General features: G+C 40.8%; 1 protein-coding gene across 1 annotated transcript in view; it reads left to right on the top strand.

The window, feature by feature from the left end:
- Positions 1-24,618, top strand: part of JAZF1 (JAZF zinc finger 1) — a 195,116-nt gene that overhangs the window by 160,161 nt on the left and 10,337 nt on the right. Inside the window, exon 3 of the mRNA XM_086468377.1 lies at positions 4,800-4,996. Coding sequence (XP_086324503.1) covers positions 4,800-4,996 — 197 coding nt within the window. The remainder of the gene's footprint in view (positions 1-4,799; positions 4,997-24,618) is intronic.

The raw sequence follows: 24,618 nt of genomic DNA, 5'->3' as shown, positions 1-24,618 counted from the left end.
TACTGGGGCATGTTCCTGAAATAGTCAGTACATGCTAATAGCTGAAGGAAATTTCTGGGAGAGTGTGTTCTGCTTCTGTTCCTTCTTAATTCTAAAGCTTTTGGGGGCAGCGGGACTTATAAACGTTGCAAAAGTTTGATTTGAAAAGGGTATTTTTCGTTTGACCATCGCCTCTGCTTTTTTGTGACTTTTTATGTTGGTAACAACAGCTAATGCTGTTTGTATTATATTGCCACCTATATGGAAGGTTGTGCAACACTTTCCATTATAAGACTGTTTCAGTTGCTTATTATGTTGCCAGCATTCAGCTGTTCGGGCTGAAAGTTTCCATGCTGGGTGTCTCCTTCAGGCTGAATTTCTTGGGAAAGTTTCAATAAAAATACTTGAACCATTCCAGGGAATGAGAGGAGGGGGAAATACTATATTTTGCTTATGTTTATTAAAGTTGCTGCAAGCACTTGATTCAGAAATCATTGCACCTACGTGTTTTGGAGCAGGGAGTTGAATTACTAGGAAGGTGAAAGGGCAAGGAAAGAAAAAATGGGGGTAGAAGAGATTTCTTTCTAAGGAGTGGGCTCCTCCCTGACGTTATGAACCATCTGCAAGAAAGCACACAAACGCCATGCTTGTTAAAACAGGGTCAATGAATGGCTGGGAACTGAATGATTTTCCTTGTTTCACTGTGCCTATGTGATATATTGCATTTGGAGAGAAGGCTTATGAGGTGTAAACACAATCCTGTGCAACAGGGAAGATGACTAAAATCTGCATAGTGGAGGGAAAGGGTTATGGAGTTATGAATAAGAACATAGCAGAGGTAGATTGCTCAGCAAGGAGATGGATCTGAGGACAGTGAGAGAGAATATTAAGCAAGGAGATGGGATTTAACCTAAGTGGTCTTAGAGCAGCATTTGTTTACTACAGTTTGTTTTCTGTTTCCCACACATCTTGTGCATTGAAATGAGGCAAGGAAAATTGTATGCAGTCGTGTAATTTAGAGACCACTATTCAACCTTAATTCTAGCATCTTTCATTTCTGAGCACTTGATGTTGCAACCATAATGTACTTTCAACATGAAAATTAAAGCCTTAGTTGGAAATGTCATTCTATACCCATCATTAAAACACTTATATTGTAAGCTTTGAAGAACACCACCATAGTTAGGCAGAAGTATTATACTGCATTTCAATTAAAATACATTTCAATTAAATGTTTTATTTTAATCCATTTAGATAAGTTTCCTTTTCAAAACTATTAACACTGCCAGTGCTTTAGCAGACATGTATGAGACTATTTGGATCTGAAGAGGTTAATTCCATACTTGAGATACCAGGAACTGAACTTCTCAACAGACTCTGCCTTCCATTTCTCTCAGGTTCACAGTGTAGACAACAAATGGCATTTTGGAATATACCCAATATGCTTAGCCCAAATGGGAGTCAGTTAAGAGGACAGGGAGAAGTTTCAGCTATAACTTCAAATTTTCCTGATTTTTATGGACTTCAACCAGACTGGTTATACCTCAATATTATTTTAACATTGTTATTTGTGGCTGAGTTTAGCAGTGTTTGTGCTGCTGCTTTTAATATCTCATACTTGAGGTTATCTTCCAAGTTTTCAAGGATTTATAATGTTGCCATAACGTTTTCTTAAGGAATAAGGCTTCCCATCCAGAAGCAAGCATACATCATAGTACAAATTCCCAAAACAGTGAATTAGACGTTTCGTAGTTAGAGGAAAGCAAATGTGAACTGAATGCCTGTTATTAAGATCCTTTTACTTCCTTTTTTCTTGAATGAAGTTTAGATTTCTATTTGGGGACTGTTTGTCAATAGTATCTGCACTCTTGTTTGGGAGAGAAATTTAAAACTGAACTGTTAACTGTGGATATCTGCTTTTTAAATATTAACTTCATAAAAATGCTGTATCTGGTTTGACATGATGTATTGCCCTGTTCAAAGAATATAAGCATCATGTCACATACCTGTTTATTAATGTCTGCGGATTGTGTGTTGATGTTACATATCATGGCAAAGATCTCTACTTATTAATGCCTTCATTGTATAGATAACCAGGATACATCTTCATTGCTCTAATGGTGCTTAAAATTGTATGCCACAGTGTTTTGAGGCTGTGTTAAAGTACATAAATCTCTTTTGAGAAAGAGCTGGGGTTTTGATATCTAGGCCAAATTTTTCTTTTATATTTGGCACAGATGCCAAAAAAATCCACTTTTACTTTCCCTCTTCGACTTCCCTATGCACCCCTTACTGTTCAACAAGAGCTGTTTTTTCTCAGAGGTCTCTCTATAAGCGCAGTCAGGTCTGAACTCACAACCGGTAGGATCTACCCAGCTTCCACCCAGACAGCCCATGTGTTGCAAGCAGTCACAAAACATCGGGTTTCTATGGAGCCTAAATGAATACAGTGATTCATATTAATTTGACACTGTTTCTTGAGGCCCAGAGAAGAAACTGGACTGTCCTACAGCACCATGTTGCAGATGCTGTGGTAGATACTATGTAGTGCTGTGAGGCCCAGTGTGACCTGATGGCCATGTTCAGTGCAGCTGTTGTACTATGGTCTGCAGAATCAGTTTGTCCAGCCAGCCTATGGCCTGATCCTTCATACGATGGAAGGATATAAACTGTGAAGGAGGTGGCTGGTGTGGCAGTATTCCACTTGCCTGCCTCTCCTCAGGGTCTGCTGCTCTGCCTCGGGAGCTAAAGGTGGATCTCCCAGTCCTCCATTGGATTCTGGACGTACCTCAGGGGTTGCTTCCATATGATAAGGAACATCGATAAGTTGCATGACAGGCAGTTTGGTCACATAGCAGATATAGTTGTCACATGACAAGAAATGTGGTAGAGTGATGGTTGGCCCCAGCTATCAGCCACTGGCTCACTCACTCCCCCACTGCTGATGCCAGTGGGATGGGGGAGAAAACAGGAGTGGGAGCAAGAAAACTCATGGGCTGAAATAAGGGAATCACTTACCGAGTACTGTCACAGGGAAAAAAGACTTGACCTGGGGAATTTAATATATTGCCAACTAGTGTAAATACTCAATTACTGATTCGGGTATTGGTTACTGAGAAACAAAAGAAAATCCCTAAAACACTTAGGGGAAAAAATCCCACCTTTCCTTCCCCTTTCCCAGGCTCACCTTCACTCGCAGACTCGCTTTGCTCTAGACACCTCTGCTCCCCTGCTGCCGTTGCAAGGCCACATGCTTAGTCCCCTCGGTGAGGCAGCGAGTGTTGCAGGGGTTGGGGTCAGGTTGTAGCGGTTTCTCTCTGCCACCCCTTGTTTGTCACGTTTTTCCCGTGATCCGATGTGGTTACCCACAGGCTGCAGTGCCTCCAGGGGTGTACCTGCTCCTCACCATGCCGCACCTCCTGCTCCTCTGCCCTTGTTCTTCTCCCATTCTGTTTCCTTCCTGGATTGAAAATGTGAGTTTCTGGGTGACAGCTGGCTCCGAGGCAAGTGCAGCGTAGTGGCTGCACCATGTTCTCTCCTCTCTGAATGCGCCCTTCATGGTTTGCCAAGTTTGCAAGAGCTCATCCTGCAAAGCTTGTGTCTTGGCTAAAATCTGGTTTACTCTGTCTGACCTGGTCATACAAATGTCTGGGGGTAACTTAACTTTTTATTCTGTATCATGTGCTAGGGTATATTTTCTTATTCACTGACAGGCATAGTTTGTACTTTAGCGTGAAGGACAGAGGACTATATGGACAAGGTGATTTACTTCAGCCTGTCTTCTTAGGAATCCTTCAAGATGGCTCCTTATGCAGTGGAGCGGAAAGACAAAGGATTAAAATATCACTTGAATGCTAAGTGCATGAAGTCTGAGTTGCAGAGATCCTGTTGCGGGGGGTGGGGTGACACAAACCCCAGTCCTTTCAAGTGAGGGTTAACACAGGTGCCAGCAGTGATGCTTTGAATGTCAGCATAATGCAGTATCAGGTGTTCTGGTGTGACTCTGTGTAGGCACTTGGAATAAAAGTCATCTTTTTCACTTTGGTTGTTCTTTTTTGGAAGGAATCAGAATAAAAGTGAAAAAAGCTATTTTTATTCCAGGTGAGAGATTCCATGCAAAAAGTTGCACTGCTGGAATTACTGCACTACTGGTGCACACCTTGCATTGTGCTGGTGGAATTCCCTCTCAGCATCCCACAGAGATGAACCTTGAGTTGCATTCGGCTTTCAGCATCATATGCCAAAGCTCTACAGAGATCCCTCATTTGGTTTTCAAGAGTTGGGAACTCTGGTTTGAGGAATTGCAATTTTAAGTGGACATCTTCTGTGTCAGGCAACATTGTCTAAAACCCTTAGAAAAAAGATGTGATTATCCTAAGTTGGAAATTATGTATCTACACAATGTAATTCATACTGTCTCTTCAGATTTAATACATCTGCCCCTAACATTTTTCTCCGTTATAGCTATTCAGCTGCTTTTTCACAGGATTGAGTGTAGTTATTGTAAAGGATTATTATGATATTGTGTGCAATGTGATATCTGGTTGGAGTTTAAAGAAACTTGTGTGTTTGCCCATGAGGCAGGCATCTAATGTGAGTTCTATTGAAATCAGAAGCAAGTGGCCCAGATCTTGAACACTGGAATAAAGCTGTTGATGGAGAAGTATGTATTCTTTAAATCTGTGTGTTGCAGAGAAACTTGTCATGGCTGAGGTTCAAGTTCCATTTGGCCACTGAGGACGAAAAATACGTGCTTTACCTAAAGCTTGCTTGTGGGCGGTGTTTCAAGCCTCTTATACTCAAAATTGTCCTTGTTCTAGATTTATGACTGATGCAGCTCGACGTGAGCAGGAGTCTTTGAAGAAAAAGATTCAGCCGAAACTCTCTTTGACTTTGTCAAGCACAGTGTCCCGTGGGAATGTATCTACTCCACCTCGCCACAGCAGTGGAAGCCTTACTCCTCCAGTCACCCCTCCAATCACTCCCTCCTCTTCGTTTCGCAGTAGTACTCCTACAGGTAAGCACCTGCTGTTTGGTTTATCCCAAATAAACTAGCAATTTTGCTACGTGGCATTTGGAGAACAACAGACATACTGAGGCATTGGGAAGAAGAACCCCTAAAAATAAAACAGAAAAGCTTTGGACTCTTTCATTTGCATTAGGTTTGCAAGCTCTAAAATATGTTTGGGCATTTGTTTCCAAACTTTTGCTGAAGCAGAGGAGGATGCTAACTTTAAAAATTGTAGCTGAAATTATTACACAAAGAAACTAACCTTACCAGAAATACTGACCAGTATGTGATGTACCAGCAGGAGAGCTCTGCACATGGTACAGTGCCAGTTTTAAGATACAAGTAAAAGTGGTCTGAACTTCCCCCTTCCTTTTTTTTATTTTTTTGAGGGGGGGTTGAATTCATAGGTAAGTGAGTGAACAGGGAGCAATGTTCAGCAGCTGTCCTGTAGACATGATTTTCATGAAGAAACTGTTCAAAAAAAGTGATCTTTGTTTTCTTGAAAAGCAAGTATTTCAGTGGTTTTCCCAGGTATAAAATTCCTGGGAATGCACTGATTACAGAAACTGAAAATTGCTTGCTGTGCTGAACCAGATCTCTTGGCCCAAATCAGTCTGGTTTACATTAGGTAGAGGTCTTGTCAGAGAATTCTGATACGCTTCAGATTAAATACCAGTATTTCCTTTTAAAAAGCTAAATGCATATAATGCATCTATCCTGTTCCGTAATAAATAGGCTCAACATACTCTTCTTAATAGGAACTCACATGAGTGTCCCTGCCTTGATAAACTGTTAAACCATGTGTTTTATATAAGCTATTTAATATTTTAGTATTAATGATTAAATGGAAAAGTTGTAGCGGTCCTTGTTACATTCTGTCTGAAAGTCCTGAAATGAATTGGTTGTTCAGTATGTTCCTGGATATGAGAAAGGGAAGCATGTTGAGAACAACTAAATGATAAAGTCCTAATGTAATTCAGAAAACTTTAGAAGATTTTCTTAATTATCTCCTGTTTGAAACAAACTGAGTCATTTCCTTGACATCCTATAGATGTCAAGGAATTTCTGCTTTCTTTTATTCTACTTTTTGTACAGCTCCTCCTGGGAAGGCTAATTCATGATGTGGTCAGGTAGTATAACTTCACACATCCATCAGGAACATTAGTTAGCGATGTACTCTTTGAAACATGTTCCATCAAATACTAAAGAAAAAAAGCCAGCATCTGTTTACTGAAATACTTCTAATTTTAATATTTATATATTTTTCAAACTGTTTAACTTACTCAGAATGTTGTTTTACCTGTAGCTAGGAGAATCAGCTTGTTTTGGCTAACTGAGTTTCTGGGAGTCCTGTCTGCCAGGCTATAAATAGTACCAGCTTCCACTTTCTGCACCCTCTGTTCCAAGTTCCTCATTGGAGCCCTCCTCCAAGGTTATGGTTTGTAATAGCCTGGTAGCAAAAAACATATATACTTTCTTGAAGATTTTTTTTTTTTTAATTAACTATCAACTCAGTTGGATTTCAGCAGCCTCAGCCCTGAATTTCCATTTTGTCCTGTGGAAAGTTTTTATGGACCTAAAATAAGCATTGAGATTTTTCTGATAACTACAGAATTTTTCCCAGTGTTTGCTTGGCCTAGGATTTTGTTCTCCGTGATGGTTCTAACTTAGATGAGGTGCTCAGTCACGCCGTGGCCGAGGTTCTCTTTCTGTCAGTGCAGTGCCTGCAGAGGGAGCCCAGGAAGAGCAGCTAATTTTAGATAGGCAGTTCACATGTCTGTTATTGGCTGATGCAAATCTTTTTCCCTCAAGTGCAAGTATATATGGCAATTGACTAGCAAGGTGATAAAACCAAGGATAGTTAGACAGATCTGTTTCAGGGAAACAACTTAGAGTATGTAAATCATCCTGCATTTCAGCCTCGCAGTGCCTACACAACTTTCAAGCCCTACAGGTTTCAAGCCCTACAGGCATACCCTCCACCTCATCCAGTGAGAATGAAGAATATCGCTGTATTCCTTCTGTGCGATCCTGTTTGATTTGTACTCCGAGCAAACTCTTGTTAACTCATCTTTGAATACAGGTAAACACGTATGTTGTGGTAATTTAAGAAAGCAAAGGGGCTGTTTTTCCTTAGGTTGCCTGAAAGGGCATCATCTGGGTTGATGCTAAGTATTTTGTTACAATCCAAATATAATCGTTGTCCTCATCCTCCTTTAGACCTGTACTTTGTCAAAAATAAAGTGGGATTGCTTTGACCCAGTCTATTAATGAAAAACTCAAAAGGGCAGTTTCTCTGTTGTTACCTCCCATCTCAGTTGTCCAATACTTTGTTAGGGTGCCAAACTGCAGCAGTGTGCCTGGCATTACTGTTACTGCCCAAGGTGTAGTTCCAAGATGGTGCCCCTTTAGATGCCAGGGAGAAAGCCTGCCTTACAGGCTGGTGAGATGGCATACAAACACACACATCCCCTCAGCAGAGACTGTCCTATATGACTGCCATTCCTGTTTGAGGCAGAAAGCAGGAACCTCCATAATCTTTTGGTTCCCATTTTCCACGTACTGTCCTCCCCTGAGGTCTTGGCTTTCCGAGGTGCGGTAATCTTATCTTGGGTGAAGCCAGCAGCTGCCTCAGTCCCAGTCACCTTTGTGCATGTCCTTACAGCTAAGTCCTGCCGTTTCCTGATGCTGTTAAGCTACTGTTGTGAGGTTTCAGCAAAGCATAATTTCATATAATGATCTCTCATCCATGTATTGACCGGGCTGAAACCCACTTAGCTTGTGAAATTTGATAAGAAACAGTTCAAGGTGGTTTGGCTGCAGAGAATGTTTGTAAAGTTTTGCAGTAAAAATCCGTGCCAAAAGACTACAGGCCAAATTCGCAGACAGAGCTGAGCAGCTTCCAAGCTGACACACATACATGCTGCAAATGTTGCATGCCTATGTATAGCACCTTCTTCTACGTAAATGAGATTATTCATGTAGAAGCAGAAATATTCAGCAAAGAAGTGTGCTCTTTAAGGCTCTTCTCAGGTAATGAGGTAGACATGTATTTATCTGCAGGCTCTGTATGTGTTAGTCCCCTGAAACAGCCCGTTTGTGGTTTTGGTGGGAAGTAGAAATGCAGCAGTTAATTTTCTATACCTCCCCTCTGTTCCCTCAGGGGTGACTGCCATGTGCTCTCTGCTTACATTTGGCTTTTTGTTCCCTCTCCTGTAACAAGTTTTCTCTTCTTAAGACCTGCATCCTCCAATGATTGCAGAAAGTTCACTTTAAAAATTTGTTCCAGTTTTTGTTTTAACAATAGTGTCTCCCAGGAGACTTTGTTTAGTAGGCTTAAATGCTCTTGTTAAAGAGTTCACAGGCGGGATTTAGCAGAAGAAATGGCTTCCATCAGCAATACAGACTCCTTAGGGTGATAGGGAAATATAGCTGAGTAGCACCAGCACATGGCTTATTTTGGAAAGACGTTAACAGTCTGCAAACATTGAAATATCTCTTTATTTAAGGAGCGCTCAATTAAGTCACAAAATCTTGTTGCCTTTATTTTTAAATGTCAATTTTAAACCCACAAAACTAATGAAGTCTAGTTATGGGTACAAATGGGGCTGACATTGCATCTTTAACATACGCTGTTAATTTTTTAAATGTTTTCATACATCTATGTGGCTCACAGATGAAATTTCTACCCCAAACTTCCTGGCTTTTGAGCATAAGTCAGATCATTGACATTGCTTTGAAAACCATGATATCTCTTCATACTGAAAAGCTTTAAAAAAGATTCGGTGATAGTAACTTACTGGTAATTCGTTACTAAAATAAACTCATCCCAGGGTTTTTACTAAAACTGTGTTTTAGTAACAAAAGTAATTCATAGTAATGAATCTCAGACTTTAAAAAAATACTAAAAAATAAAGCCACTTTCATGTTGACCGAGTGCCAAAAATTATCTGAAACCACTGTTTCATGTTTGTTTGGTTTTTCTTCCATATTTACAAATTTTTTTTGGTGGCTTTTTTTTTTTTTTTTTTTTTTTTTAATGGTTCCAGGCCTGGGATAGTAAATTTCAGCCTGGAGTGAATTTTTGGCTTTCTTATAAATCCTAAAGCAAAAGTTTTAATACTACCAACTGGTTTTTTAATGGCTCAACCCTAAGTCTTGCCCACCCCCAAAAAAAAGCTGGAATATTTGAAAACCTCATAATCAGCATTACATTTTGCTCTGAAGAATCTGGCTCTCAGACTTCCTTTCCTGTTTATTTTGATTTTAATAGATTACAAGTTATAACATTTGCGCTGTTTTAGTAGGTTTATAGACCTACTTACTGCCTGATGGTGTTGGGCAGCGGATGGCAGCCAGTCCTGGCAGCGAGCATTGGGGATGCTATGGTTGGCTGGAGCAGCTGTGGCCGTCTGTTGGTCCTTCCACTTGTAAAGGAGGTGAAAGAGTCAAGTTGTCATGGGTGGTCATAGCTGACCCCATGAGAGACTTGGCAAGTCCCATTTTGATTTGCAGCTGTCATTTAAGTAGGTGACTATTGGTTTATCTTATTAATTATGATAAATGCCTTTCTGGGGAGTCATATTTGTGCAGTCATTTTTGATTGACTGAGTTTGTAAGATTTTACATTTCCTTAATACGGCAAACTTCCTTGACATTTCCAGTAGCCTAATCTCAATATTTACAAAAGTGACCCCCTTTTCTACCCACAAATAATACCTAACTTTTCGATCTCATTTTTTTTTAGTGAAACACGAAAGTAATTAATTTTAATTTGGAGTAAAAAAATACTTTGTAGGATTGGCCTTAACCTTTTAAGGGACCTATGATCTAAACAGTGATGTTGTAATTAAATACTAAAAAATCAGCACAGCAATATTTTAAGACTCTAAAAAAAAACCTATGAGGCTTTCAAGTTAGTACTATTTATGTAGAAATCATTACATTTACCATCTGAGGATACTATCTGAATGACAATTTAGTAGATCTATAGTAACTAAGGAGTTTATTAGATATATAGAGCATACTCTTAAACTGAAATCAAGACCACTTTGTAGCTGTGTCAGTAATCCTAAAGCTGCACAGCTTCAGCCAGTTAGAACATAACATGTGAAATAAGCCTATTTTTTTCTAATAAATCATACTAGTGGTGAACCATGACTTTATATAGTATGTGATTTAAAGCCAGAAAGTGAAATTCATTATATTTTCAATCAAAAAAAAGTCAGTCTTCATCTAGTGCGTATTTTCAGAGCCAGACGTAATTGGAAGTACTTCTGATACCTAGTATGACTGCATTCCTAAATACAACAATTTAAAATATGTTTGTGTTTGTTGTAGGTTTAGTTAACAAACTAAATTGGAGAGAATTGTGTCCCATTTACATCATTAGGGAAAATCTTCTAAGGTTAAAATAGTGTATATATAAACTTTTATTCAATGAAATTAATAGATTCTTATAACTCAAACTATTCAGCTTATTCAGCTGGATTTTGTTGAGGATTCAATTGCAACTACTGGCAAAACAGCAACTAAAAAATTACAGCTTCTTTCTTGTGTTAACAAGAGTTCTTGCTACTGATGAAATAATTTAGAGCTTCATTGTTCCCTCTATGGGTGACTAATTTACAGGGGAGGAAAGTCGGCTATTACAACTGAAGATCTACTTTCTGCTCCTGCCAAAGGCAATTTGGACTCAGAAATGAATCCAAAAGGAACCACCTTGATTCTGGTCCATTAAGGACTCATCTGTTGTGAGAGCTTTGGGTTTGGGAAGCAGAGCACTGTGTGGCAGTTTATCAGTTTTCCCAATAAACCTTGCTGTCTCAAGTAATGTTATCTCAGCAACATGACATATCATTCCTGTAATTCTGCTGTATAGCATTTGCTTTCATGGATAACTCATGAAGGAATCCCGAGGGCCTTCTCTTGAGTGTATTCCTTTTTCATCTCCAAGAATGCAAAAGCTGAAAGAAAACCACCCATTGTTTGCTGGTAATAGCAATCAAAAACACAATAGTAACCAGCCTTTGGAACTGGGCATTGAAATAGAGTAACGGGCATGCCAGAAACTAGTATGGTTTAGATTCAAAATGTGTGTTTAATTTTTGTTACTTTAAGTTGTTTGAAAAATGCATTGTCTTGTTGTAATGCAAAAGCTCGTTCCTCTTCATAGGTATCAAAGCAGCCAACATTTCGGTGCAGTTTCCATATGTTACCCTTTCAACAGTGAAGTAATCATATGGCACACACAGCTGTTATGCAGAGTGATATAGCAGCATGTTAAACAGAATCCAGCAAGAGAGAGAGATCTGCTCAGCTAAGCTACTTCTTAAGTTTGACGTGGACACTAGAATTGTAAAATAACAGGATGTATCCCCCCCAAAAATTAATTGAGGACTGAAAGGAGGAGGAATTTAGGTGCTCAAACTTCTTCTGTTTATGGATGTGCTATTAATACGTAGCCAAATTAATCTGAATTTGTAGCTGAACTGCTGTTTATATCAGAATCTCTTTGGCTTCTGTCAGCAGGTGGCATTTCTGAATTCCATATTAGGTTGAATCAGAGTAGACTGTGAACCATTAAATCTGCTCTTCACTTGATAATCTGCAACAGCTTTTCCTTTAAGCAATGCAGATTGGCTCAGTACTGCTAAGGCTAGAGAGAGCATGCTCTTTTGTGGTGGGCTTCTATTTTTAAGGATAGTGGACTGCAAAATACTGTTCGATTAAGATTTTTAAAGGGGCTTGAAATTAGACTTGGGAGTCAGGACAAGTCAGTGGAAACAAGTACACATTGATGGCTTTTTGAAAATCATGTGACAAATTCAGGTCACATGCACTTAAGCACATGTTTAATGTTAAGCACCTAATACTCACTGAGGAAGTGAATGCCTGACTTTTAGCACATAACAAGCATTTTGTCAGACTGGAATGAAGTATTCCGCACTTGCAGAGTTGCAAGCTCAAGAATTTAGGTGTGCATGTCAAGGGTTGAGGCAGGGCCGACCACTAACGAATGAAAGATGCTCTCTATTAACCCCTCTCCCCTTCCAGAATGGAAAGGGAGAGAGTCTTTACGGTTTGGAAAAGAAAACTAAAACAGCTGTAATGAAACAATAACAATAAAAGAAAAGATAATAAGAAGAAAATAATGAAATACATACAAATATATATAAAACCAATACCGAAGCCAACTCTCCCCACCCTGATGAGGATACGTCACCACCACGCTGCAGGGCTGGCGCTGGGGCAGTCCCCGGCTGGACTCAGCAGCAGACAGGGACGGGATGCAGGAGCTGGACTCAGGCACTGGATTCAGGGATGCACGGATCGGGATCAACGGCAGAAGAACAGACAGAGTCCTCCTCAGGTGTTGGCCATCAAAGAAGAGAGAGAGACCCTCGTGATCTCGTAGCTTTATACTGAATGTGACGTGTATGGGATGGAACACTCTGTGGGTCAGGTTTGGGTCACCTGTCCAGTTTGCTCCTCCCTGCAGGTGCGACCTTTTACGTGCTTGCGACCCTTTTCACTCCCGGCACCCCAAAACGGAGCACAAGATTTAGCAGTGACCTTGGTCACTGTAAGAACAAGTATAAGCAAGGGCCTCTCTGCATCCCATTCCTTGGTACAAACTATAAACATCAGGGGTTATCACTGCTGGAAGCCGCGTGGGAAAACATGCTGCTGTTTCAGAAAGTGTCGTTAGTTAGAGGAGACTTAACTGAAAAGTTAAAGCACTAAAACAGAATTAGTTCTGGTTTAGCCCAAACCAGGACAGTGCACAAAAGCCTAACTTTAGCCATTCACTTGAAATACTCTTCACCTGCGTTAGCGTACTGTAAATGCTCAGGTTTAATTATTACACCTTATGTTAATATAGTGTAATATCATGCAGATGTAATTGAAAAAATAATGAAAAGTAGAAATATGAGATCAAATCCTAGGGCTCTTTTATTAAATCGTTGCTGAGAAGTGGGCTGAGAGTGCTACATTTTTGTGTGTTTGACTTATGGGGTGTCTAGCATAGTAAAGCACGAATCAACTGACTTCTACTGCAGCTTGAAAAAACACACTTTCAGATGTCTGAAGAACCATCTCATTAGTTGTTCAGACTGACAGAAGTTTCTGCTTGCTTAATTGCCTTTCAGAGACTGAAGAACTTGTATGCTATGTTTTTATTAAAAATTAGATATATAGACCTACTTTTGTGTAAACAGTTTGGGCAAATAACTAAGCCATACTTCACAAAATGAAGACCAAATTCTCTTCTCCAACATAATGAAAGTTTGTCTGAACTCATTCGATATTTCAGGCCTGCAAGGTACGATAAAATATCTTGAGGCAACTGTATTGTGGTCTGTGGCAAAACTTCCCTCTGAGGAACTCCACTGGTGCCAGGATTTCACATTTCTGTGCAGATGACGAAAGAGAACTTTTTATAATTATTGGAGCCAAAATGATTCCGTCTAATTGCAGGTTTGGAGGCCTATATTAATCCTTCATGCTAATTAACATATACATATGTTTGCCCAGCATTTAGCAGTCTGAGGCACCTATTCTAACAGAGCCTTACGGGTGTTCTTGTAAAAAATAAATACATAAATAATAATTTAAAAAAATAATGAATGGCATTGTGCGAAATAGTTGATCAACATACGAGTTAACCATAATGTATGTGTGTGCTTAGACATGGTATGAGATTTTAACATGAGCTTTTGGCTGAGGTCGTGACTGAGCATGAATAATAAGTAAAATCTGTGGTAGTTTCTAGTTTCTGCCTTAAGGAATAAAGCTATAGTAGGAGGTTTCCAATAACAATGAAAAATAATAAGTAAGAGTGTAATTATTTCCTATAGGGGTTTTCTTAGCACAGGTGAGATTTGTTCCCAGCAACAGCTAAAAGATGTTTTTTCAGAGCTAGATGCCACATTCCCCTTGTAGAGAGTCAAGCTTTAGCCTCATACATATTGTGCTCTTTCTTCTAGTAATCCAGAGTGAAAAATACTCAAGTGCTTGTCACTGTGCTTGGCAAAGTGCTTCAGAAACGGATCCCTTTTTCTGTAGCAGTCATCTGCTCTCAGGTGGCTGTCTGGGTTCCTTAGAGAGGCAAGAGTATGTATTATATTGGTTACAATATAATTATGAATATTATTATAGTGGACAAAAGCAAACCAAACCAAAAGAATTAGATTCCCAGAACACACTGAAACTTAAGCTTGGAGGATCTGTGGATCAAAGATGATCTCGTATTGCATGCATAGCAACAGTGCTGTTGTCACATTTGGCGCATGACTGCATGGCAAATAATAATTTCTAACTTATAGCCCCAAATCAAACAGCTTGAAATTACTGTGAAAACCAAGAACATCATTTTAGTCAACGTGCACAAACTGGGGATTCCCAGGTACATCTAGATTGTGTGGAAGTAACTGTATCTTCCTGTCCCAAAGCGGCTGGAGGTCTCTTCTGCTGAGGGACCATCAGCAGACTGCTGTAACTCTCGTTGTTGTTCCTGTTTTCTTGATCATTTTTTGTGGGCTTCTGATAAAGCAGTAGCAATAAATAAAAGTAATTTCCAGTGGCAGAGTAGTGTCTCATGTTCACCATTGGAGATAGACAGTGGCATCCTGTAGAAGCGCAGAGGGGGCTTCAGCACCAAGGTGTGGTTGAGGGTCAAGAGTCAGGAGGGGAAGTGGAATAGGTGTGCAGAAGGGAAACGGGAGAGAGATTTTGCCTAAGAAATCTGAACAGGGCAAGTGTTTACAGACCAAGCTTTTCTACTTAAGTTAGTTCTGCACCTAAAAGAAGGATGAGAATTGGCCTGGGCTTGATGGCTGTTTCTCTTGCAGGGGAGGCCATGGTGTCCTTTCTTTTTGTCTCCTGGGCAAAACTGGAGTCTTTAAGGGCTCTTAGCCTTTAGCTCTTGCCTTACGGGCGTTACATGGTTTGGTTTACAGTGGGTTTGGGACTCCCCAAAGGCCACCTCTTTCAGTGTGGATGGACCAGGTGAGAGAGGAGCGTCCGCTGAGTGTTTGCAAGGAGCACAGGGCCCCAAGCACATGGCTACGGTTCTTTCAGAGTCCTGTAGCTTTGGGGTATGGATCCTGGGGTATTTCTGCCGGGCTGTGCTAGACAAGCCAACACAGCCCATGAGCATCTTACTTTTTCAGAGGTTTGGGGTTCCCACTGATCCAAGGCTGTAACCTTGTAAAGATGGGGCACAATGATGGGGATTCTCCTGTAACTTAACCTTTTCTACAGTTTTCACAAGGACACATACCGTGATAACCTGCCCTGCTTAGTCCTTTTTTTAACTCCATCCTAAACTAACTTACAACATAAATACAAAAAGGCCTGTACTACATTCACAAGCTTAAATTATTTTAAAGTAGTGCTTATAATAATTTAACTTACTTTTAACATCAAAAGGCCATTTGGAAGTGTATATAGAGGAAAGTAAGACTGAGGTAAAAATAGCTGATGGGGGAAAATAGGGCTGTGCTGTGAGGGGAAAATATGTGAAGCCTTTTTTTTTCAATCACAATTCTTCTTGTAGCTTTCCTCTGCATTTTCTGTTTTTCTTCCTTTTCCTGCTTTATGGGTCCATTTCCCTTATAATTCTGTTAAATTTCTCATTTGCTTTTTAACTTGGCAGTAAAAATGTGTGGAGCCCAGTTTGCTATAAAAATATGTTATGCGAGGATTGACTCAGTTGTCAGATTTTGTGCTTTCCAGTAGAACTCTGAATCTTGCCAGAGGAGAAGGCACATCAAAAATTTAACATTGCATCTTAATTATCTCATCTCACTCACCACAGGTAGCTTTACATCTAACCTCTTGTTTGTTATACTTTATCTTCCCAGCCCCCTCAGAGCATTCTTGTTTGATACAGAGGCATAAATTGCACCAGCAGTTGTAAAGCTTCTGTGCTGTAGAATTGTATTTTAGTTGCACATACCTGTAATTAATTGTATGGGAATTTTCACAGTACTCTCCCCAAGGAACAATTTCATTGAAAAGTAACCGAGTTGTCTAGACTATAGCAACTCATAAAATCATCACTACTTTTGGTTTTTGAGCTACAAAGCAGCAACAGAAACATGACTTGTAGATTTGAAGTACTTCCAAGCACAGGAACTGTTTTATAATCCCCATCGTAGTAGTCTGACCTGGCGAACCATTTTTAACAGAGTCGAGAACAGAAGATGTACAATAAGCTTAAAGTAAAGATTATCTGTGTTAATTTGTGATGGGTTTTTTTTGGTGTAGAAGCACACCCTCCGTACATGGAGCTTTCTTCCTCAAATGTGTAAAAAATACACATTTTTGGAAAGCACGTTGTGCCTGCCTTTCACAGCTTGTGGCGTGACTGGTTTAATGTAGGAGTAGCTTGACACTCGAAAGAAACTTCAGTGGTTCTGGGTAACAATGACGGCATTTATGTTTGTGTGTTTATACTGCAAGGGCCAATTGGTGGAAGGATTTTTTTTTTTTTACTATTTAGCTTTATTAAGTAATCTGCTAATTACCTTAAAAATGACTGACTGAAAGCACAACTGTTTTCCAGAAAGTTGGAAACTGTAGTTGGGCACATGGAACTTTTAGGTGCTTATTTAAATAATATATACGTATATGCACACACATACATATACATATATAAAATATTACACTGCAAGATTGAACGGAATTTATTTCTACCATTGTAGTACCTCAAGAACTGAAAAAATGGCTCTAGCTATACTAATGCTGTATGTCTGCATACTGAAAGAGTTACGGTTTTCAAGGAGTTTTTACAGTGCCTAGCAGGAAAAAAAAAAAAGCATACTTCTGTAGGCCAGCATGTCAGATGGTGAAACTTAAGCAAATGTTTGAGTTTTACTTGCACTGTAGCCAAAGCAAATCAGAAATAGAAAAAAGGACTAGCATACCATTTCACACTCAGTGACTTAAAACACAGAGAGGTTCATTTCACAGAGGAAATGGTGTATTGTGAGTAGATGTTAGCCAGTACATAAGCATCAAAATGTAAAATTTTAGGAAAAACAGGGTTGTTTATAGCTCTCATGTATTACCAAGTAAGCTAAAGGCTATGAAACATTTGCTGACCCCCAAAATGACATAGTTTCTTGTCTTTTTAGTGCTTGTGGCCTAGCAGTTGAAAGACACCACCCTCATTCTTGATGAAGGCTGGTGCTTTGTCCGTGCTAGCGTAGGCTCCCTCTTGTAAGGTTTTTCCATGTATAGTCAGACAGCATCATTCACGGCAGTTTCTCAGCACTTCTGCCTCTAATGCCAAAGGATATAAGAAGCCAAGGAGCAATGGAAAATAACAACTTGTAAAGTGCTTTCATTTCAGCTTCAGCCCAGTGATATATCATCTGAAACAACTCACACCTGCTAACATACGTTTTGTACACCTGATTGAAACAGTGATAGCCTCAAAGAAAGGTTCGTGACAGCATACCAGGCAGAGTACAGATTTTATTTTGTCAGAATCTTTGTTTTTAAAAAAGAGGGAGGAGACACGACACCCCACTGAACGTCTTATGTTTGGGTATTCAAACACATTTCTTTCTCAGAAGCATGAAGAAGGATTAATTAAAAAACTTAACAGCTCTTTTCCTGTACATTTTGTGCGTAGGCAGGATGACAAAAGCCTTGATCCTGGCACAGTAACTAATAGGCATCTTATCCTTTACTGGTAATTCTGAATATTGTCATTAGGGCTGTCTTTCAAATTGTACTGATGAACTGTCTTAAATCTAGATGGTCAGAGCATTTAAAAGCAGGTAGAGAGAAACGTTAAGTATATTTTCTTGCAAAATAAATCCTCCCACCCTTCAGTGCATTGAAGTGGAGAATCCACCATTGCCTCCCTTCGTTGCTGGTCAGGGGTTTGTAACCCTCCTGGGGCTCATAAGCGTGAAATTCCTTCAGCCCCAAGCTGCTGATAGAGTGCTGAGCTGCCCTGGGTCTCTGCAGCTCTGCCGCACCCTGCGCCTCCACGGGCAGCCTGCTGCGGGATCGCTTTGGCACGAGTCAGCCCGTTCACACGTGAGGGTTTGAGGTCCAGCCCAGAAGCATCTTGGAAATCCCCACATAGCTGAATCCTGATGAAATCAGCGGCACTTCTCTTGTGGTGAGTGCTACCTGCACAGTGATGGCAATTCCTTGGATTGGAGCCTGCTCATAGCTCGGTGCATCTTGCTGGGGGTGTGTGCTGAGGAAGGCAAAGCGCCCAGGGGTCAGGGCGGGTGAGGACCGGGTGCATCAGCCGGTTTATGGCCTGTACTGTAAGTGGCTGAATAGCTTTTGTGCAGCTGTAAAGCATGTTTCACCCCATGTTACAAAACACGTCTCAAATATATTTTCGTAGCTACATAAACTGTAGTTCATTTATGTAGGTACTTTTTATTGTAATTCTTTATCTTAAACATGAAAGTGTTTCCTGATACCCTATACCCTTTCTATCTTTTTCTTCTTTTTCATGAAAAAAGGGGCAAAGAAAGAGAAGAAAAACTGCCTTTTTGTTATATGCATCAGGAGAGTCCTTAAGTACAGTAATAGTGCCCTGAACTTGTATTTTTGTATTTCTAACCTCAGAATGCAGGCCTAGCAACTAAAAAGCCAAAGTAACATTAATTACGACTGTTCTTCGCTGTGGTTTTTGGAATATAAGTTTGGAACAGATGTTTGGGGGGAGAGGAGGGGGGAGGAAGGATGGCTTGTTTCTTTTTCTCAGCCCCAACTGGTTTTAATTCTTTTTTGAACGTTTTGAGAATATCTTTAAACATTTGCCAGAGTTCAACTAACATCCCGTGACTAAAGGTGGAAAATGTCCTACTTTGTTTTTCTTCAAACGTATACCTGCTCTTGCTGCTTATGCCAAAGCCAAAGAAAGAAAGGATTCCAGCTGGCATAGGTTTTATTACTGTTACATTAATTTGCAGGTTAAGCCTCAAGTTGGGAGGGGTCTGCTGGATTGATTTATTTATTTACTTTTTTTATTTTCATGATTTTTAAAAAGTGCCATGTAAAACACTGCCATTAATTACAGGAAGGTTATGCTCTTTCTTGGTGAGCATTTAACAGCTTATTCTTGTTTACATGAAGTTGTAGAAATCTAGTTTTAAAATACGTTTAAAGTAGAGATTGTGTTCTTGGGTTTATCATGTTTTTCCTGTACTATGTATAAACAGAAGACTGTACATTATTGAAAGCCCTTTTCTGTAGAAAACAGGATTGGGAAAAGAAGTTTATATAAGAATGCAAAATAACTTCCCGAGACTATTGGCGCAGTGTGACCATAAAACCTCAACAGCACATTGTGCAGTGACATTATAACAATTTGCTTTAGCACCTCTGCAGTGTTCTCAGAAAGTCCTGTTGTACAAAACACATGCCATGGTATCAGTTGACTCTTTTTTCTAGAATCGGTTCTTTACATGCATGTTTTTGTGATTAGTTGCTGTTTCGTGAGTAATTGGAAGTTGAGAAAATTTTTGTCTTATTTTCCTTATTACATGTATGTTTTATTTGAGTACATTTATACATTCAGTAAGTTGTAACATACTTGCTTATATAGGTGTGCAAGCTCCTTTTAGTGCATTTATAATCCTTGGATTGGGATTTTCTGTGTTTTGGTTTTAAAAACCGATATCAAGGTACAGATATATCAAGACAAAAAATGGCACACAGTTGCTGCTAAGGCCAACTAGAGTCCAGCTGCTCCACCAACCCCTATATTGGCTCTGGAGGACTACTTTTTTTTAACCTGAGTGTTATTAGTTCTGTTTTTCTTGTAGCCCAAAATGGTGAGCAGATCTCATGTGTAAATAGTTCCAAATTTTACTGACAGTGAGTAAGTTTGTATAATGCTAATGTTGTACTGATAGTACTTTAAACAAAACCCCTTATTTTTTCTTTGGTACCTTTATCATTTTAGCTTTACCTCCAGGACTTCAGGGTGATTTCCCTGTCCTGGTTTGACTGGGATAGAATCACAGCCCAGCCATGCTAGGCAGGCTCAAGTCAGCCAGGGCAGCTGACCTGAGTTATGTACAGGGGTAGCTCACACCATCATGTCATGGTCTTTATAGAGGGGGACGGTTTAGTGAGGAAGGGGAGCTCCTGTGGGGCTCCTGCTGGGGTTTCTCCTGCTCCTCATCTAGCTTCTTCCTGCTCCGAGGACTGGTTATCCATTTGGCCGAGTATAACTCTGTATATCTCTGTTGGTGTTATCTCATTAAAATCTGTTCCACTTCCACCCATGGCTCTGCTCTCCTTCCTGATTCCCCTCCCTGGCTGGTGAGGGGTTGTTGGGTGATGGAGCAACTCTTACAGTTCAGCCCTGGGTACGGGCTAAAGATAGCCGTTCTCATATAGGCTACCTCAGCTGAAGTCATTCTGTACCAAAATACAGCATATTCAGTTCTGCTTTACCTATAGGATCTGAAGTGTCTGGGTGCTTTCCAAAGTGGATTCAAACCTTGTAACTGAATACATTTTCAGTCAGGTTTTAGTATTCAGCAGGCGCTTGCACTGAGCATTTAGTTGAAAACTAAAGGTGATTTGAAATGTTGGAATTGACCTATCTATGATTTCATTTAAAACACCAAGGCTGTCTGTGGGTTGGGTGCATAACTATTTGTGGGCTCATCCTGTTTGAGGTACGACCCTCCAAAGTAGCGGTGGAAGGTGGCTTTTCAGACTGTTTCTGTGCCTGTGCAAATTACAGTTGCCATTTCTGTGAGAGAGGGTAGAGGATGCCCAGAAACATCTGCTTATATCCTTGCTTGCTTAATTGTTCCTGTCTTCAGTACAGCAGGCCCTACTGGCTGAAAGATGATCTTCAAATGATGCAAACAAAGAAAAAGGGGTGGTTTTTGTCTGACTTATTTTTATGCACAAGGTGTACTTAAAAGCACTAGAGAAAATAATGTTAAAAACCATGTTGCTCTTTGTATCTGAATCCGTATTCACATCGTTACATGAGGTACATTTTTTAAATTCTCTTGGTGCTTATTTGCTAGCTGAGCCTTGCTTCAGCCAGAGACAATAGAAAATTAGTTCTTCTGAGTAGTAAGGGTTCCTAAGCAGCTCATTATTTAGCGCTTGATACTTGATCTGAGCTAGGAGAAGACTGGAAGGAAGGGTGGTTTCTCCAGAAGCCGTTTTTCTGGCCAGATGCTGCTCTGACTAGTGTCATGAGGAAGAGCGGGACGCTGGCAGGGGCACTGGCTGAAGCACAAGACGAGGGATGCGCTGCTGGCGCGAGCATGTGTGAGAGCAGCCCGGCAGCCACCGCCGCAGACCACGCAGCCCCGGGGACCCGCTGCGCGGGGGCTGGCAGCAGCCGGCGGGACGTGCCCTGTGCCCGCCCCCCGCTCGGCGTGAGGCCAAGGCAACAATGAGTGGTAATTGCTATTTTGATGGCTCTTTTGTGACCATGCAGAGGGATGGAGGTCTCTGCCAGCCTTGGCAAGTGCCCATTTGACAAACCATAACCATCTCGAGCAGCTCCCTCGAGTGACAGCAGAGCTGCCAAGCATGCAGTTGGCTTTGAGACAGATTTGCCTCTCCCAGGAACGAGGTTCACAGATATTTACTGGGATAAGAGAGGAAACTTGTAACCGCGCATGCTTGCGCCCGTTGGCTGAAGAAAGGCTCCAGCCTCCACGATGGTGAACCTAGTGCTCGCTTTATGTAAGTGGTTAATGCAAACACTGGAATTGTACTTGCAATCTAAAATACCAGTGTCTGTAGCGCTACACAGGGCTCTGTTTAAACTACCCTGGGTTTTCCTCAGTTGTATTACGTATGTGCTTACATCATCTTTGTGGACATGAATGATAAAAGTACTTTGAAAATACAAGAAATTAATCTGAATAGACCTTTCACAGAGGCTGAAAAACACCTTCTGTCCTCTGAGTCTCCTTCTACCTGCCCCCAAAGCAAGGAAGCAAGCAAAGGAAAACCCTGGCTTAGTCTGTTTGGATGACCCAGCGTCTGAAATTTGTTGCCTGGGTTTGCAGAGCCGATGCACATTGTGCCACCAGTACCAGCTCGCAGCCAAGAGACTCCTGCTGCAGCTTCTAGGCTAAAGACTTGCATAGCAGCCATGACACATGTTATTTAACTGTTTTGTATTTCATTGCTCCTAGCATTTATTTCCTGTGCTTTATATAAAGGAAGAATATTTCATTTTGAATGACTTGATACGTCTTTAGATCAGCAACGAGTGTCAGCTGTGAGAACGTTCTCCCTGCTGGTGAGCATGGAGGAGACTCTCTGCCTCCATGGGCACAGAGGGAAGAAGTTTGACAAATGCATAAATGTGCTTTAGTGTTAGACCAAAATTCACATAATATCAATAATTCACTTTTTTTTATCAAGAAAGTTGTCACAGTTTAGGGCAATGCAAACTTCTTAACATTAGAAGTGCTCTCATAAAACTGTTTCTATGAAATACAAGCCACAAGTCCTGACGCACGGGACAATGTGTGAAGCTGGATTTTTATGAGAGATCATTGGAATTACCATGAACTTTCAGTGACACTAGCAATGTTGGTTCCCACTGCAGTAAGCTATTTGCTTGTAGTTATTCATTGTATACTTAAATGTATGCTTTCTGGTCACAAAAATAATTAGCAAGGATGTTTTGAGTTTGTTTTTCTTCATGGGAGGAGAAAGGAAGAACTCGTACTGTTCTTGATCAGAGGTCGAGATAGATAGTATTCTTTGTAATGGCACACCCAGCGTGTGCTGGTTTTAATCAGCTTTGTCTTTATTTCAAGGCACAGTATCGAAGTCTTTAGATTTAAAAAGTGACATAACTACAAATAATGTGCACCTGCTTAGAACCGAGATTCATTTAAAGTTGAGGGGAAAAAAAACCCTTTGTAAATCTCATGGTGGAATGAATTCAGTCACGCAAAAGGCAGAATTTATCTTGGCTGCAGTGGTGTGAATACTGAATAAACCCCAGAAACATAAGAGATAAGGCTCCAGATTTTCAGCAGTGTAGCTGGGATGTTGCCTATTCCAGAATACCAAATGATTAACTTTCTGCAAAATGTTTCTGAGCTATTTAGATTACTGACTTCATCGACTGGAAAATCTGGTAGATGGGCATTCAAGAGGTGAGATCTTTGCTGTAGGATTAAGGGATTTCAATAGCAAAACTGACTGGAAGAAGAGGTCGAGCAAGTCTTTATGGTGCAGCTTTGCTTTTCATCACACTACAAAGACTTCTTACCATGCAGCAGTAATCATAATCCCTTTTCGTGCATGTGTTTACTTTTGGCAAATAAACTGCTGTGATGCAGACAGCCTTCTCCGTTGGGATGGGTTGTGTTTAAACGCAGCATAAAAATTAAGAGAGAAGTAACTTGCCAGAATACTTTGTGACCCTGTATGCGTTCTGTCTTTTCATAGCTAGTAATTTTATGTAATGCCTGGCTCTGATATGGCATACTATGCAAGCTGTTCCTAGTGGTGTCCACCTCAAGCCCATGCCCACCTCAAGTCAGTCTCCACCAGTGACCTCCTGATTGAGGAGCAGTGGCATTGTCTCAGCATGGAAAATTCCAGGGGGAAAAAAAAAAAAAAAAACTAGCATTCTTTCCTTTGCCTTTGTTTTGTTTTGTTTTGTTGTGTTTCATTTTTTAATCTGCTGGGGGCAGCACAGATGAAGTGAGCCTTTTGGCAAGGCCACTGGAGTGGGGAGAGGGGAAATGGCGCTGTGGGCCAGGACCGAGGGAATCTTGCATGTGAGGGCAGGGGCAGTATTGGGAAGATGTTATTGAGGCATTTGGACAGTAAAGCAGGGGGTTTAGGTTAGGCTGAGGTAGAACTATGTAGGGTCTCTCAATGAAAGCCAGATGATGAAACTGGATATGGTGAAAAGCAATGAGCTAGCAATGAGCCTCAGAAAGAGCATTACCAGAAGAGAGAGATGGAGGAGGCAGTTTTCTTGCTTTTGTAGAACTACTATTTAGTTTCAGTAATAATGTGGTATATTTGTTATATACTACTCTATCAGCCTTTCCCCTCCAGGTACTTAGATGCTTCATCTTAGAGAAACGTGTGTTGTTGAGTTTTGGGAGAGTTTTTTGCTATTCAGACTTCTGAAGCGTAATTCCGATACTGTTCCTTTGAGTACTGATGGGGGGAATGATCAATCTGCCTTCCAAGCATGATGAGAAACAGTGAGGCCCTCAGCACATGTGCTACAGGAAGGTCTCTGTCCGGTCCCCCAGAAGGGCAGCGTGCCCCAGCAGAGCATCCTGTTCTCCATGTGCGTGGCAACGTCCAAGCGCAGATCAGTGAGCCAGCTCTCTGGGAGCTCTCTCAAGAGTTACTGCAAATACTTGCCCAGGTCACGCAGTTGTTACACCCTAGAACAGGCCATAGGTTAGATGCAAAGGCACTTAATTTTTTTTTTTTTCCCTTTTAAAAAGTAAATATTTACCATTATTATTGTGAAACACCGACCAAGTTTAGAAGGGAGAACGCAAGCGAGCTGTATCTTGCTCAAAGCGCGCTGCTGCGCGCTTCCCCGTCAGCGCACTGCTGTGCCCTGGCGAGCTGCCCCAGGAGCCGGCGGCTGGCGCTGCGGCGTG

Source organism: Leptosomus discolor, chromosome 7 (assembly GCF_034619465.1).
Source record: "Leptosomus discolor isolate bLepDis1 chromosome 7, bLepDis1.hap2, whole genome shotgun sequence".
Lineage (NCBI taxonomy): Eukaryota > Metazoa > Chordata > Aves > Leptosomiformes > Leptosomidae > Leptosomus > Leptosomus discolor.
The sequence above is the reverse complement of the archived record's forward strand: the minus strand, read 5'-3'. Positions and strand labels throughout refer to the sequence as shown.